Genomic DNA, 17,635 nt, shown 5'->3' on the forward strand with positions numbered 1-17,635 from the left:
AGGGTGATAATTTTGGTAAGAATAGAAAAGCGTGCGAGGAGAAGAGAAGAAATACTTATGGCATCATTGATTAAATAATATACATCTTCTTCTATCAATCATGAAAGTTATCATTCCCGCCTTTATTATTCAATATTAATATAATAATATTAGATGGGGATAGTCGCTAGAGAACTGAATAAAATGCCTAAAATAACGTCGCCTTCTGTCTGGATTTCTGAAAATGGAGCCCTAGGAATTTGGAAAATACTTACCGGATGAGAAACAGATGGTTTGTCGATATAAATGTGCCTTTAGTCCACTGTCTAGAATTACACGCCACTCATTATCTTCATCTCATATCAAGAGCATGGATCTATAAAATCAAGTTAACGATGAATACATCAAGTCAGACTTTAACTCCGATCTCACAAAGATGCTTATTGCATGTAATATAACCTTATCCATTGCTAATCATCTACGTTCAAAAAATTTATGGAGAAATACAAGGGTAAACATATCCCTTCCCGAGGAACCATCATTAAATTAATGCAGGATGTTGTTACTGATGTCATTTATAGAAATACATATAAAATGTTTTGAGTCATCCACACCAAATGATGATCAAGTTATCAGTAAAAAGTATTTACGAATATCGAAATGAAACTCTTAATTTTGTACTATCTCACAGTAAGTATTCAATTTTTTTTAAATCTAACCATAAAATATGATTCTATTTTAGCTAAACATATCAAGAATTATGATACACAACTCAGTAAAGGGCAAAAACAACTGCTTAAATGGTCACAACAACGGGGGTAGTAGCTTTGGATGGTTTGCAACTAGTTTGTCTGAGACTACTTACTTCGCTTTAAGACTTGGGTATGATAATTAGGTTTTCCAATATTACATAGTCAATAAATATTACTTTTTTATCACTTAAGGCTTAGCTATGGTTGATGGGCTCCAAGAAATGGTGTTCAGAAAACTCATAAAAGGCAAAAACAACTGTTTAAATGGTCACAACAACGAGGGTAGTTACATTGGGTGTTGCATTATAATTAACAATTGTGTATATCCTTCATGATAATAGTATGTTGTTATATAAGCATACCTAAATAACAGGGGAAAATCTTTTTTGATACTCTTAATAGGGAGTAATATCGCAGGACATTACTACATAATTAGCTTTTGCTCTAAATCTTTACGATGAATTTATTTCTAATATTTTTTAATAATATATTTATTGTCTAATTTTATGATTTTGACATTTACTTTATTATTAATAATTAGTTAGATCTCATCGGTAGAGATATATCTATCCTGTGCACAATTGTATATAGCAACTTCCACATGAAGAAAAGGGGTGATTATATTTTTGATTAAACTCCACGTCTCGCTTGTGTATTGCAACCTAAAGTTATGACATATTTAACTGAATTCCGATGTTAGAACAAGAAAAATTATCTGGATCAATCTATTATTTCAATATTCTGTATTTATAATTTATTATTATTAATAGTTATATGATTTTAATTGTTTAATTTTGTATATTTAACTTAAATGTTTAATGGTTTATTTTTTTTAGTATGTAGATTATATTTAATTAAAGCCTTCTTTTTTAAACTTTGAGCTTCAAATATATTTCAAATACTCTACTTTGTCGTTTCATTAGCTATTATTCTGAGAATAAGGTTCATAATGAATTACAATTTCATGGAGTGTGACGTTTTCAAATCTACTGTAACGGATAAAAAACGTCGAAGTCAATTATACGTAGTATATCTTCATTAAACATTTTGCTAATAAATACATTCGTTATACCCTCAAAAATCATAATAAAGCAGGCAGATGATAATCACATCAGTATTTTAAACAATGATACCATATGTCTTTTTTTGCCCCCTCCTCCTTGCACGCGTTTTTCTCTACAATATTATCAACTATACTTATAACCTCTCCTTTTTTTTCAATAACTATCACTAATTGTCTGGAGAGCGTGAGAAGATATTCAAATACTTGAATTTCATATATATTAAATTCAATTGGAGGTATATAAAAACATCACCTTTTTCCCAATACTGTAATTAAGGATTTTTTTTTTCAGAAGAAAAATAAATACTATTTATTATTTATAAAATGACAAAACAATGATAAAATGCACATGGATCATCATTGAGTATAATTAAAATAATTATTATTTAGGAGCTTATTAATAATTAATTACATATCACAAAATAAACGGCATTGTTAATGTTTTTTTTTTTTTTTTAGATACTTTAATATTTTTTATGACATTGGTTATCATTATAATTCAATTTATTTATACAAAAATAAAGATATGAAGAGGTTATGTGATATACATAATATTTTTTTTGCGTACTTTTACACATTATAGTAATATTGTATTATCAACACATAATAAAACATGCAAACTAACACGACTGTAATATTTTAAACTCTCTATATCAATAAAATCCTCGAGACCAGACGTTCTCAAGACTTTGTCTGTCGTTCGTTCGGTTAAAATATATTTTGGATACAAATTTTGTTACTATTGAGTCTGCTTTTTGGCGAGTCATTGTTGTGGGGGGCATAGCCACAACCCAATCTTTTGTTTTCTCATTTCTAATCGATATTCCTTTTCTATTTTTGTTTCCACAATTTTCCTCTCAGTATCCATTCCACTGCATTTGTAAAATAAATGCAGTGGAGGATTCAATGTAATTCCCACAGAAAGGGCAGAGTTTATCAGCTTCATTTTCTTTTGATTTCTTAGTGAAGATTGTTGAGGTTCCAAGATGATATCTCAACCATTTTTCCTTGGAGTTGGTGAACGGATTCCTTAAGACGGATTTCCATCCCAATTTCCCAATGTCTGAGTTAGACAGGCCCAGATTCTAGACAGCCCTAAGAATTTTATTCAAGTATCTTGATGTTTAAGAAAGTTGTGTTCTTTTATTGAAATATCGGACATGCTACTAAAATCTACCATCACCACTTTCTCTTTCTAATTCTTCTTCCTTTTTTTTTCTCTCTCTCTCTTTCTATACCAATAACTTTGTTTCTCTAGACTCAACTAGATATTAATCCTATAGCAACCAAATATATTAAAATGCATCCATCATACAATATATAAATATATCACCATGATGATCAATAACATTAAAATTTGGATTGTTCAAAGTACACCAATGGTCCTTACTATACTCATAATTCCCCATAGTTTCATTATATTCGCGAATTTAGTAGAGGAAACATCCGTGCAGATATCTTCAATGCCCTTGCATCCGAAGAAGCTGCGAATGGGTGCCTTCAAGCTCGAAGATCCCCTGGGTTAGGTGTTGTCGGGCATCTTGTAGGAAAAAATATTTAATTAAAAAAAAAAAAACTTTTTTTGGAAAAAGTCACAATTCTTTTAAAGAGACAAAGTTTCATAGAGGTAGACACCCAGTAGGGCATCTGATTTTTGGGGGGTTGATAGAAACAGTGGGGATGGTTTCATGGTTGAGGTTGAAGACCAAAAGAGTGGCTACTCGGTCGCCACTCATCGTAAAGTACATAGAACCCGGAACATCTGTCATGTCCCACGATTGGGCGTCCTATAGGTGAGTACATTCCTTAGGTATGCAACACTTTACTCTGGTGAATAATAGAAATTATATGGACCCCTTGACTGGAGCTCATACTCAGACTATTGAGTCTTTGTGGAGTCGAGTAAGCTAAGTGTTTTCAATACTTCAAGAGATCTCTTTCCCACCTATCTCTCAGAGTATATGTGGAGAAAGAAATTCTCAATGGACACAGTTTTTGATCATATTATTGAGTTATATCCACTATAAGTGTCTGTATGAGTAATGTGATTGAAGAGAAAACACAGATGAGTAACTATTGCTTCTCTGAACCTCTGATAATCAGGAAAAAAAACCCCAATAATTAGGAGTTGAATACCGGAGAATTAAAAGGTAAGAAAAAATCTTGTTATTGCTTTACAAGATGATATATTTTTTTATCTAAATAAGTGAAGTATATTGGATGTTTATCGGAAGTTATTATAGAAAAAATCTGCTTGTTATTATGGATATATATTTTAAACGTCTATTTTACTTCACTTATTTAATTAAAATTATTATGATATAATGAAGTGGTGAAAATATTTTGGGGTTATATTGTCAAAATTTGTTTTTCTTCCAAATTAGTATAATTCATCATTCTTAACAACTTCATTGATTCATACTCATTCAAATTCAAATTAGAAAATAGAAATTTGCAGTATCAAATTCCATTAATTTCCTATATGTAAACATTTCTATGTTACGGCATATTTAATATCTAGTTGAGTCAAGGGAAAAAAGTTCTTGGGGTAGAAAGAGAGAGAGAGAAAAAAAAAAGTAAGAATAATTAGAAAGGGAAAGTGGTGATGGTAGATTTTAGTAGCATGTCCGAAATATCTTATTTTATTAGATCGCAGATTTTGGTCTAGGTTATAACGTGAACACTACGAAAAAAAGGTGTGAAATTTCAATGATAAATTGGTCATAGCTTCCTTAATATGGAAGCTAGTGAGATAACTTTGGTATCAATATGTTTTTTTTTAAACCATAATCTATTAGATAAAATAGTTTTAAAAGGGAACAAAATGAATTTGAAATTTTTTGTGGCATTCATATATTTCCCAATTTTAACAATAAAATCTAACTCAAAAATTCATTTCAATCGTTTGAATTCTCTGTTTTGAAGTATGTATTAGACTGGGTTTGCTCGGGACATAAAGAAATACAAATTAATTCCAAACTCTTTTCCTTCATATAAAACAAAAAATAAAATTGTCAAATTCTAAGAATTATTCTCGCTGCATGTTGGTTCATGTTATCTTTGCAAACTTTTTTTGAAAGGGATTAAAAGGTTGAGAGAAGAACAAATATTTAAGATAAACTATCGTTTCCTCATCCTTCATATTATTGTCAAAAATCATCTTTTGTCTTATTCTCTTAAATAAATAACATAACAACGTGCAACGCGAATAATATGTATATGTTATGGGAAATGTGGAAAATCGGCATTTTGCATAATTTCGCGGGCAATCTATAAAATTGCCAATAGTGTGGTCAATGGTCAAATGGTTTCATTTCACTCACGTTATCAAGTAAAATGATTGTGAGTAATTTGATTATTAAACAATTCATTGCAAACAATTTAATAATCTAGTGTAGGGATATCCAACCTCTGGACCGTGGACAACATTGGGGTCCGCCGAATGTTTAGGTGTAACCCACTACTTATTCTCACTTAAAGTAGTATTTTTTAGGAAAATTGTCGCAATATCATCAATATGGGTAGAATGCTCATAATACGTACAAACATTGAAAAATAGTTGACGACAGTATCTCGTGTTTTCTGACACTCTAACAGGGTTGCCGGTTTAGCTTTTTTAAACAGTTTGGCCTTGAAAAATTGAATTTTTCCTTTATTTGGTATATTTCGTCCAAAATTGAAATCAAATTGTATTGAATAGTTTTCTTTTATATGACCATTTTTCAAGAAATTTAACTTAATAGGTACTACAGCCTATTAAAATATTTCAAGTTGCAATGATACCTATTATATTAAAAGACTAGACATCCCTCATCTAGTACATTATTATTGTATTCAGACAATCAAACTATAGTATGATAAGAAGTTGTCATAAAAGTCAGAAAATTGTCAGAAATTGTCATCTCCATTCTATTTTGTCAAATATACCTCGATCAACAGGTCTTGGAGGGTGATCAAAACCTATCGCCAATACAATCCTGAGTATCAAAGACCCCTTCAAATATATTATGATACATCCCGTCCCACAAGTTACACTAGTTAACCGTTTTTCCACAAGGGGGATCCAAATCCATCGCCACTGCTGTTCTGAGTATCAAGGATCCCTTCTAATATCCTATAATACACCTTAGCCCATGGGTTGTGCAAGTGAACTGCTGGTCAAAAATTTGAGTCATTAGCCAAGGCTTCATTGAGTATCAAGAACCTTTGCTATTCACAAAACTCAAGGGATTGAGCTTTATTTGGTATTATACTTAGTGGGCTCTGTAAAGCTATGATTAACTTTGGTGCTGGTTTATGACCGTCATGTGACTCCTCTGAAAACGGAGGATTTAGGTGATTTTTTTATTAATAAAATGTAAGCCAAAATAGGTGAGTAATTTGAATGAATCTGATAAAATTTGGGTATATCAGGATTGTGATTAGCTCCTCTGTATTTCACTTGGCAACGTTGGAAGTTTCTGAAGTGTAGCATTTAAGTCTGCCAGATGGAAAAAGGTGGTTCTCGGCGGAATACAGATTATTAGCAGAATAATATTTCTTGTGATCACCTCGTGTTCTCTCTACGTCCTCCACTTCGTGCCTTTCATGCTCTATATTTCCCCACACATCTAATATATGCCAGGATGTATCAGTAGATGTAGTGCTTGGATATGGTGAGGCAAATCACGAAGAGGATTCGATGAGGTACTCAAAGGTCGGATCGTAGGAGAGCACGAGGAAATGAGAAATGCAAGAGAGGAAATATGTACAGCTCAGGTCATTTGGAGCTATCATAAATAAAAGATTTTCTTTGTCTCTTCATTAGTTTCTTTCTTATTTGAAGAGTAGGAAGCAGGCTGCACTAGCAGTCACTCAAGGGACTTAAATCAAATCTATAACTGGCAATTCATACCTCCAGTAGATCTCTACCCAAGATATGAGAACCTTATCAAGAGACTTATAGACTCATTCAACGATTTTTTGTTAGGTTTGTAAATCGTAAGCCTATTCAGTATGTAAAAAAATAAACTGAAAATTAATTTTTAATCACAGTCACAATTTGAAGAATGTTTGATATTATATGCTAGGAGCTATTAAATGAATGAAATGAACACAAGTTCCAATCCATATCGAGCAAGGGCATTGGCAAGAATTGATTTTTGATCCTCAATTCTACTCTGAGTCCAACCAGGTCATTTGTTATAGCTCCTCATCCTTAATCTCAATAATTCATGATCATCCATGCTCCTGGTATCACTTTATATTCTCTCCTATCCAGGAATCAAATAACTACCAACTTTATAAAATAATAAACACACTTCAGGATTTACAAACCAGGACATAAGATTTAAAGCAGAGCCGACATCATTTTGTATTTTAGCGATACATCTTGCACAGGTTCCAGTAGTAACTTGATGGATTGCATTTTACATACTGAAAGTGCTTACGATTTAATGACCCAACTATGTAATTCTAGTAATTTCTCCGTTCTTCTACCCCTTATGTAGGGGACTCCCTTCAGCCTACGCTGAATTATTCTTTCATATTTCTAAACTGGAATGCTGAATGTAGAACACTTGATTATTTTATGATTGTAACAATGAAACGGGTTAATAAAAACGGTAATCTAAGATCACAACAAGGTTAATCGAAATGTATTTCTATTAACTTTGTATCCCAACAAGTAATTTTGTATTTTAATCCCAATGAAAAATTAAAATTTATGAAATTAATATCATGGAATTTACATTCCTTTTTAAATATTTAATATTATCTTATAGGCAAGGGTGATCATTTTGGTAAGAATAGAAAAGCGTGCGAGGAGAAGAGAAGAAATACTTATGGCATCATTGATTAAATAATATACATCTTCTTCTATCAATCAAGAACGTTATTATTTCCGCCTTTATTATTCAATATTAATATAATAATATTAGATGGTGATAGTCGATAGAGAACTGAATAAAATGCCTAAAATAACGTCGCCTTCTGTCTGGATTTCTGAAAATGGAGGCCCAGGAATTTCTTACCGGATGAGAAACAGATGGTTTGTCGGATTTGTCGATATAAATGTGCATTTAGTCTCCTATCTAGAATTACACGCCACTCATTATCCTCATCTCATATCAAGAGCATGGATATTCATCTAAAAAATCAAGTTAATGATGAATCAATCAAGTCAGACTTTAACTCTGATCTCACAAAGATGTTTATTGCATGTAATATGACCTTATCCATTGCTAATCATCTATGTTCAAAAAATTTATGGAGAAATACACGGGTAAACCTATCCCTTCCCGAGGAACCATCATTAAATTAATGGAGGATGTTGGTACTGATGTCATTTATAGAAATACATATAAAAATGTTTTGAGTCATCCACACCAAATGACGATCAGGTTATCAGTAAAAAGTATTTACGTATATCGAAATGGAACTCTGAATTTTGTACTATCTCACAGTAAGTATTCAATTTTTTTTTAAATCTAACCATAAAATATGATTCTATTTTAGCTAAACATATCAAGAATTATGATACACAACACATTCAATGGCAAAAACAACTGCTTAAATGGTCACAACAAAGCTTTGGATGGTTCGCAACTAGTTTGTCTGAGACTAGTTTCTTCACTTAAAGACTTGGGTATGATAATTAGGTAGTTACATTGGGTGTATCATTATAATTAGCAATTAAATTATCCTTCATGATAACAGTATGTTGTTATATAAGCATAAATAACGGGGAAAATATCTTTTTTGATGCTCTTAATAAAGAGTAATATCGCCGGACATTACTACATAATTAGCTTTTGCTCTAAATTTTTAAGATGGATTTATTTCTAACCTTTTTTTTTTTGTATATTTATTCTCTAATTTTACAATTTTGACATTCGAAGCATAGGGATTAGGAATGCTATTGACTAGAAATGGAAGGATATCGAGGCTGCCCGGTAAAATTATTGTGTTGATAAGGTAAGAATAAAGCATTAAACCAAGTAGTGCAGTGAGCACCGTTAGCCGGAGGAAATAGTATGACCAATATTTGTTGCTTTTCTATGACGTCACTCATTTATTTATTGTAAATTTTCACTTATATAATTTTTTTTGTCTTAAATATTTTATATTTACATATTATTATTAAGCAAATTTAATACAAATTACTCTTAAATAATGAATCATTCTAGTGTCTGAGGATGCAAAAATAGAACTGAGTCAAATTTCCAAAAGCTTCAAGGAAACGTTCGCTTTATTAAATTTCCTATTCCCAAAAATCCTAAAGAATTCGTAAGAAGGAAAAAATGTATTCCAAATCTAAAATATCTTCCTAATTAGAAACCTGCTGACCATTCTGTATGTGAAAATAATTTTGAATCATAATTCCCTTTCCATAATTGTTCAAGCAAAAGGTATATGAATAATGAAGTAAATAAAAGTATAAAGAGTTCAGTAATTTACTTATTCACGAAGGAATAGGAAATGATTCTGAATTTTGACCAAGATATTTTTTCCCGCTCATAATGACGTTAACCTTCGATGAACTCCTTGGTTTAATGCTTTAGGTTGGGGTAGTATTGTTGTCTTGTAATATTCGGGTAAGCAAACTATTGAATGATAAAAAATCAAAAAAATCCAGCTTATATACTAAAACAGACTCCGCCCCACGGCAGGTTAAGCTCTTGCACATCCGCTTCTCTGAGCATCAAGGATCCCTTTTAATACCCTCAAGCTCACTAGATAACTTAACGCAAAACTTCAAATGTATGTTCAACATTCCTTATATCCTAAAGCTTCCATATCGCACGAATAATGATGTAACATCTTTAACTAAGATCACCTGTACAACCCGTGGGCCGGGGTGTATTTTTGATATTACAAGAGGTCCTTGATGCTCAAGGAAGTGGGAGAACTTAACCTGCCTTGGGGTTCAGCACTTCACCTACACAACCCGTGTGTATTATAGCATGTTAGAAAAGGGCCGTCGCGTTGTTAGAAACGCGACGGTGGTGGGGCTTAAACAATCAGTAATTTTTTTTTTTTTAAATGTAATAAAATAATATCACCATTTTTTTGCACTACCGCCCCCAATAATATAATATCCTAACTTCACCTAGACTAACTACTCGTGATCTTGAACTAGATTCTAACACTAGTCGAAAGCCAAATTAATGATATGGATTGCATACTTAATATTAATGGGATCATTGCTTTTAAATTATTCATGTATAGAAAAGTAAAACGCATTGGCAAACAACAATTCTTACTGGGCTTCCCCTTGAGGGAATAAAAATCCTGAGCAATCTACATAATTTGAACCACCATATAATTATTTAAGTAAGTCTTCCCTATTTTATATTATTATTACTTTACCGAAGGTCATAGTTACTGTTATATAATTTGTTCAAAGAGAAAATACCCACTAAGGTTTAAACTAAATATATATATATAATTTATTTGTCAAGACGTTAAATGAATCTTTTGTTTTACTGATTGAATACACATTAAGATTACATATACAAGATAATATTTATGTAGTACACATATTTCAGGTTGATAAAAGTGCGCGTTTAGGAGGGATGTATTTAAAAATATATTACATATGATATATTAAGTACGTAAATGATATGATCTAAAGACGTAATTGACGTTTCGAAGAAGAGTATCTAGTCATAATAATTCTTTCAATCCGAGTAAAAAAATGATGCAAAAAAAAAAAAAAAAAATGAAAAGAATGGTTTATCATCATCGATTAATTTCATCTTCAAAGTTCACCCGCACCACTTGGGACTCTGGAAAGGTTAAGCTATGACTATTTCGGCGTTTATATATTGTAGGAGGTTTGATTCGATTCTCAGAACTTCTTCTTGAATTTGAACCAGGTATAGAAGTTGAGGAATCCCTTCTTTTGTCATAAAATTCAATCACAGTTTGGGGCTCCGTGGAATGAGCATCACCTAAAAGAAAATTTGACAAATTAGAAAAAATATATCATCAAATGAGATATTTGGGGGTGTTTCAACACAAAAGCAATTCATTGTTCATTTCATAAATATAAATCCTCTTATATTTGGGGAAATTAGGACCTAAGTATTAGTAATTTAGAGAGCATTTTTATTCACGTCATAAATTGGATTATAATTGAAGGAAACTCCATTTCGGGGTCTCAAAGGCAATGATATCTGTACGATATTAAATGCTCAAATTTCCAATAAATCTTCATTAAACTTCATAAAATGGCTTTATGAATAAAAACAGAGTGAAAATCCACAAAATAGCTAGATTTGTATTATAATTTTTTATCTACAACCCGGAAATAAGATTGTATAGCGATGTAATAACATATTTCTGATACATTTTAGGGATAGATTGTATAATTTATTTTATAGACAGTCAGGCTTAAGTCCTTTAATTTGTTAATACCATTTTGACATCCAATAGTTTTCCTGAAAAAGGGGGGTTTCGTCATTATATAACTTGGATTATTAGGCCCCAAAATGATTAGCATCAACAATCTTGAGGTTCAATGAAAACGCTCTATATGTTGAGTTGAGAGGACAAACAATGTTGAATAGCCTTCACTTCCGAGATTGTAAAATTTTAATTCAACTCAGTTAATTTATGAAGCTTTAATTGCCTCCAATATGACCTTTCAAATACAATCTACCATAAAATTTAAGTGTAATACTTGGAATTTTTACGAGATTTAAGTGCAATTTGCTACGCTTAATAAAGATTAATTAGAATATAATTATTAATTTGAGGAATACAAATGTTATGCAGTTTCTTAAATTTTTAAATCCTAGCTTGCTTTTGTGCTGATGGACCTCATATACATACAAAATACAAAGAGTGCAAATTGGTGCAAATATCGACTCAAAAACATGAAAACAAAAAGTGATGTCACATAAAAAACTCGGTGCATTTAGATATGCAATCACCTATATCGTCGTCATCTACAATCGAAGGACTTCTTGAGTTTAATGATTCTAACATAGATATAAGATGGTGAATTTAATATAACGTCTACTAATTAATCTGTATCATGAATTCATAATTTGACAATAATAAAATAACTAATTAATTATTTATTTATTATCAGGGATAACTACAGGACTGACACTAGAGGGAACGAAGGGATCGTTGCTTTCCTTACAACATGTACCAGCTTATATAGAAAAGATGTTAAATTATCCCCTTGTAACCCATGGCCAGGTCCACTTGGCAGCACCAGTCCTGAATCACTACGTGTTTGTGAATAAATAAATGTATATCAAACTTACCAATGAAGACTTCTGAAGGTGACCCGTACTTGATATACTCGTTATTATTAATCCACGTTGGAAATTCTCTTTGCTTGACAGGAGCAATACATACTTTGTTATCTGTTTCTCTTTTCCATGGAAGATCCGCCTTGAGAGAGGGCTCCTCATTATCATCACTTTCCTCTTCATATTTTTCACTTATATCCTTCATGTATGCAGGATTAATAATGCCATCTATTAAAAAAAAAAAAAAAAAAGTAGATGTGGGATATTATGTCCAAGAGACTGTTTAGGTACTTACTTGCTACAGTGCCTTTTGGAGCAAAACTAATTCCAGCATCGTCATCATCAGAACTACGTGAATGTTCGTCCTCTTCATGGACAGTTTCTTTAATGATTTGATGAACATGATCATCTCGTAATTGTTTTGAAGATCCCAATACTCGCATGTGTTTTTTATCAGCCTGAAAAACAAATCAAGTAGGCATTTGTAACATTCTTACAGATAGATGAAGACAAATTTGATATGATAAAACAAAAAAATATTCGACATCATTACCACTTTCGGCCTTTTTCGCTTTCGCATTTGATTTTCGCTCATCATTCGACGAACTTGCATGTGAACTTTAAAATTGATATCGTGATTGAAAGCAATATCCTTCTCATCAACAGCATGTCGGCTATAAGACATTCTTCTTGGCTATAAAAATTAATAATTATTTATTCGAATTGTGAATCTAAAAGGATCCAGTGGAGCACAAAATATGTCCTGCCGGTATGTAAAAATAAAATTAACTTGGTCATCCTGACAATTTGAAGGATCTTCGGGTGTAGAGGAGTTAAGCTCTGCAAGCAGCCTTCAATGGAAGGAAATAAACAGAAATCCCACTCAATATTCAGGGGCGTCCGCAAATTATTTATATTTGGGGGGAGGGGGGGGGGATGGTCTTTACTTATAGAGTTTTTTTCAAGAAAACTCCAGAAATTAAAGTTTTTTTTTGGGAAAAAATAAATTTTAAATATTAAATTTTTTGAAAAAAATTTCAAAAATCCACAGCTGTTCACAAGAAATTTCAAATATTCATATTTTTGGAAAAAATAGGAATATTTAATGTTTTGAAAATAAATTCGTAATTTAAAGATTTCTAGTAAAAAGCTAAAATTCCTTATATAGGGAACGGGGGAGGGCTTCAACCCACCCCTGCGGAAGCCTCTGGTATTTAGCAACTATATAGGCTGTAATTACTACCATATCGATCCTCAATTGTACTCCAAGTCCAACAACTAGTGTTGTGGTGCGAGTCCAGTCTAAGGACCGGTCCTTCGAATTGTCAATATGGAAATTTGATTAAAAAAGAAGAAATAAAGTTGAGTGACATCATTAAATACCAAACTTTACAAGTTCTTAGGAATTATATGCATGACTAAACTGTAGCTAACTCAGACGGGATTACAGGCTTCAGTCCTAAATAAGGCCTTACATAACAATACTTATAACTCCCGACAAAACGCCATTGTTATTCCACGTCTTTCATAAGTAGATGCAAATGTTACACCTTCATACTTATATGTTTTGTCTTCAAGAATTAAATAATGATGAATGCAGCTTCGGAAAATCAAAAAGTCTGTTCAAGTTGCAACTAAAAATTAGCTCCCACTTTCTAGGACATATTTTATGTAGCTCTATTTATATAACTTACTCGTGCTCTGGGCATAAATAAATTTTCTGACAAAACATGATGTATTTTTGTTTCAGTCATGTCCTTCATGGAAGTTGTGTAGCTACACTCCTTCAAATCCAAATTGTTATTCCAATTATCCCCAGCAGTACTCATACTTTGTCTGTAATTAAAGGGGAATAATTCACGTTTATTGACTGTTCATTTCAGCATAATTAAATATATAAAATCATTTCATTACCCTTCAGTCAAACTTGGAGCAATAGGATTGGCTCCATCCATATTAGAAAGACCCGCGAACTGAGTAGGGTTTCTTTTCATATATTCTGCCACATCTTTGTTCGTTAAGTTTTCAAAAGTTTCAATGATTTTGTGATCCATTGCGTGATTGTCTCGAAGTAAACAGGGTTTTATATACTTGGCATCAAATCTCTTGTAGGTATCACGAATACTAAATGATCAGAAATGGATAAAACATCTTTAATTCAATTACTTTAAATCAGGGTATAGGGATTGAAATAATTATTATTTTAATAATACTTACCCTTATGAAATAACAAAAATTAATAAAAGAATTTTATAAACAAGTTTGAACATCATTTTTATAAGTAATAACTGAAGAATATATTATATTTCAAGTTGACTGCTAGTATATTTGTATTACTAGTATAGGGTTATCCGGGATTACTCGGGTCGTCAAAGAGCTCTGGTAAATGAAGTATAACTAGAACGTATCCATATTATAGATTTTATTAATGTTTTAAATAACTCCAGAGTTGAGTAAAACTTGTCGATAGACAACATTTGAAGTTCTTCCATTCCTTTGGCCATTAAAATTTGAATAATTATAAACTTGTTCATCCATCAAACATAATGACGATACATACTGAAACTAACTCGGTAGTCATGTTAATAATTCCCTATTTAACTCGTATTCAATATACATTATAGCCTTTTCCGTTAGTACAATCATTCGGTTTTTTTATTATTTTATTGTATTCTCGATTCTACAACCCATACCTTAAAAAAACTTTGAGAAAACGGGGAATCGATCTTGTTTTACGAAGAAAAATCTACGAAATAAGCAAAAAATAGCGAAAACACAAAGTTGCACTCCAGTGCCCAGGAATCTGGTCTGATCAGAATGAAAAATAGTCTTAGATACGTCGCTCGTAGTTCTAAACAACGCCTATATCTATCTACATTTTAGAAATAAATAGCTTTTGCGGTTTTTCAGGGGATCTAAAACTATAATATTATATTGTAGTAGATATTCAATTTTGGTTCAATGCTTGAGAGTTATTTTTGTTGTTGAGAAAGATTTAGAAAAACCAGTTACTAATTCTTGGATGCTTCAACGCTTCTCGCTATTCTAATAAGGAGCGAGCGGGGAATCACATTGACAGAGGGTTTTTTTTCATTTCTTATGTATCATTATTAATTTTTAAAAAAATATTGGTATTATAAACTTCAAATTATAAAATAAAATAGAAAATTTTTTCTTTTATTTTTTAAAAAAAATTGTCAAATCGAAATTTGAAAAAAAAAAAAAAAAAAAAAAAAATGCTTTGCACTGATATTGCAAAAAAAGTAGTAAAACCCTTAATTTGCATTGTATAGAGGAGTACAAAATTATTTTTCATACTTAAAAAAAAAAAAAAAAAAAAAAAAATAGTTGAAGAGAATAATGTCCTCAAAAAAATTTAACTCGATAACTTGTTTATTTTTGGAAATATTGCAAAAAAGATGTAATAAAATGTTCCGGAAATTGCACTAGAAAAAAAAAAAAAAAATGAAACTGCAATTTCCACCGATTTCCTTTTACTCCCCATAACTTTTTCAATTTTGAATAAATTTAGAACACGTCTTCATTCCTATAGTTGTGTTTTTTGATACGTGGATCAGTATCTAGTCTCCTTGAGCTCCAAACAATTTTTTATGTTTTAGGTATAGAATAAGCCCCCTTAGTATAACCCCCCAATCGTCACCCCTGTCTTATTCAAAATAGGGACTCATGCAAAGTTTCAGCCTCTTAGGTCTATCGATGTGAGCACCCACAAACTCTATTTTATATGTATTTATACAGATAATTGATAACAATTATTATCAGTGATATGTATAAGTAGAACGGCCTTCAAACCTTGAAAGATGATTTCCTATTTGGCTCATAAAATAGGTACTTAAATACATCAACCCAAACATGCGTGTGACATACGGCTTTAAATAGTTATAGACAGGGCGTGATTATAGAAAGACCTTCATTGCTCTAAAACAGTGGTTATTAAACTTTTTCACAGTGAGTACACGAGCTTAACAGGGCTTTGGGCTGACTGATATTTAAGGGCGAGTCAGAGCCCGGCTTTGACTTGAAGACCGAGTCCAACTTGAAAGTATTTATGAATACTTAAGTCCTTTCGACAGAAAATTATGAAAAAAATTGACAACTTCTAGAAACAATTTTAATCAATGGCAATAAGATGATTAGAAATGTTTTCTCTCACTTTCGGAGAGTGAATTAATTATATTTGAAAAGGAATTCCTGGGTTAACAACCAGTAATTTACAGTAGACTAACTCATAAAATGGTATGAGGGGAAGCAATAAGTAAATATATTCTTCATAGTACTTAAACTTGTACAGGGTTGGGTTGGAAAATGTTTGACTTTTAATTATTTAAAGAGGATGTTATCAACTTAAATTAAGGTCAGCTCTTGTTGGAGGTATTTATGCTATGATAATGTAAATCATTTTTTTCCTCCCGGATTTTCAAAAAAATATACAGAAAACAGCTAACGTGATCTTACGCAACACCAGCGCCCTTCAGTAATCTATACTTATCTAATTCCAAATCCTTCACTAAACATTTATATTAATATATATGTACCACTTACCGAAGGTTACCAAATTCTCCGAGAATCCCTTCAATACCAGTCACAATATGGTCCATGAATCTTCCAGCAATTCTTTCATTCATGGTTGGCTCCTTCTCCGAAGATGTTTTGACGTTCAAATACTTAACTAAGGGTTTTATAGTTATGCCTTGAACAAATACAGTGAAGTAAACGACGGCAATTGTCGTAGTACGGAACATGGGCGCATGAGGAATTCTCTATATACACGTATATGAAATTAAATGTACTTTCATATAAAATATGTCTATAAATACTTCTGCATCAATAAGTAGAACAAGTGCGAATGCAACAGCGCCCCGGAGTCCACCATACATCATCACAAACTGATCCACAGCCTTCAACTTGTGCAATCGATAATTATTTGCAAGTGAGGATAAAAGCAAAACACCTGGAAATAAAGAAAATATATAGATATCCCATAAGGAATGAAATAATTAATATGATTGTCCTTATACCAATGATTCTAAACACCGAGCAAAAGAGGATAGTCAATAATACGAAGGCCGTGTTCCATGTATGAGTTTCATCAATTGTAGCTACCCCTAAAAACATGAAAATAATAGTTTCCGACGACCCACTCAACATTTTAGTCGCATATTTGAGTGTAGTTTGGGACTTGGTGGATATGTTTCGTTCAACATAGTTCTTCATGGTGATACCACAAAAGGTGATCCTGGGAAAGGAAATGAAATAGTTTGAGAGTTAATTTGTATGATTATGATTTGCATAACAAAGATAAAATAGTTTAGATATGTGGTCCTCCCGTCAATACGAAATATTTTAACTAACGTGGTGCTGGGTCTTATTTATTCGGTACAGTTCAGTCTTAGGAACAGACCTATGGGTCCTTAGGACCATAAATCGTTGGTACCCGTCCTTCAAATTTTTCTTAGAAATGTCCACGGTTTACTAGGACAAATAACATATATGAATTATCCAGAGCATTAGTTCCATAAAGAAATAATGAGCGCGCTAAGGTTACTAATTTTGTGAGAGCCCTTCCCCATGCT

At 31.9% G+C, this 17,635-nt stretch overlaps 1 protein-coding gene and 1 long non-coding RNA gene across 3 annotated transcripts in view; one reads left to right on the forward strand and one right to left on the reverse strand.

Moving 5' to 3' along the window:
• LOC139907323 (uncharacterized) lies at nucleotides 1-1,637 on the forward strand. The gene is made up of 3 exons (XR_011783855.1): nucleotides 1-669; nucleotides 722-861; nucleotides 924-1,637. It is a non-coding gene; the product is annotated as an uncharacterized lncRNA (long non-coding RNA).
• Nucleotides 1,638-10,198: 8,561 nt separating this feature from the next.
• Nucleotides 10,199-17,635, reverse strand: part of LOC121130598 (sodium/hydrogen exchanger 3) — a 61,285-nt gene continuing 53,848 nt past the window's right edge. Inside the window, exons 6-15 of one of the 2 annotated variants that reach the window (XM_040726339.2) lie at nucleotides 17,081-17,298; nucleotides 16,880-17,013; nucleotides 16,605-16,822; nucleotides 13,956-14,165; nucleotides 13,736-13,877; nucleotides 12,595-12,735; nucleotides 12,337-12,499; nucleotides 12,054-12,269; nucleotides 11,712-11,759; nucleotides 10,199-10,727 (exon numbers count right to left, since the gene is read on the reverse strand). In XM_040726339.2, the coding sequence (XP_040582273.1) occupies nucleotides 10,516-10,727; nucleotides 11,712-11,759; nucleotides 12,054-12,269; nucleotides 12,337-12,499; nucleotides 12,595-12,735; nucleotides 13,736-13,877; nucleotides 13,956-14,165; nucleotides 16,605-16,822; nucleotides 16,880-17,013; nucleotides 17,081-17,298 (1,702 nt within the window). In that variant the 3' untranslated portion in view covers nucleotides 10,199-10,515. The remainder of the gene's footprint in view (nucleotides 10,728-11,711; nucleotides 11,760-12,053; nucleotides 12,270-12,336; nucleotides 12,500-12,594; nucleotides 12,736-13,735; nucleotides 13,878-13,955; nucleotides 14,166-16,604; nucleotides 16,823-16,879; nucleotides 17,014-17,080; nucleotides 17,299-17,635) is intronic. The other variant, XM_071893809.1, reaches the window with a different exon arrangement.

Source organism: Lepeophtheirus salmonis, chromosome Z (assembly GCF_016086655.4).
Source record: "Lepeophtheirus salmonis chromosome Z, UVic_Lsal_1.4, whole genome shotgun sequence".
Classification (NCBI taxonomy): Eukaryota; Metazoa; Arthropoda; class Copepoda; order Siphonostomatoida; family Caligidae; genus Lepeophtheirus; species Lepeophtheirus salmonis.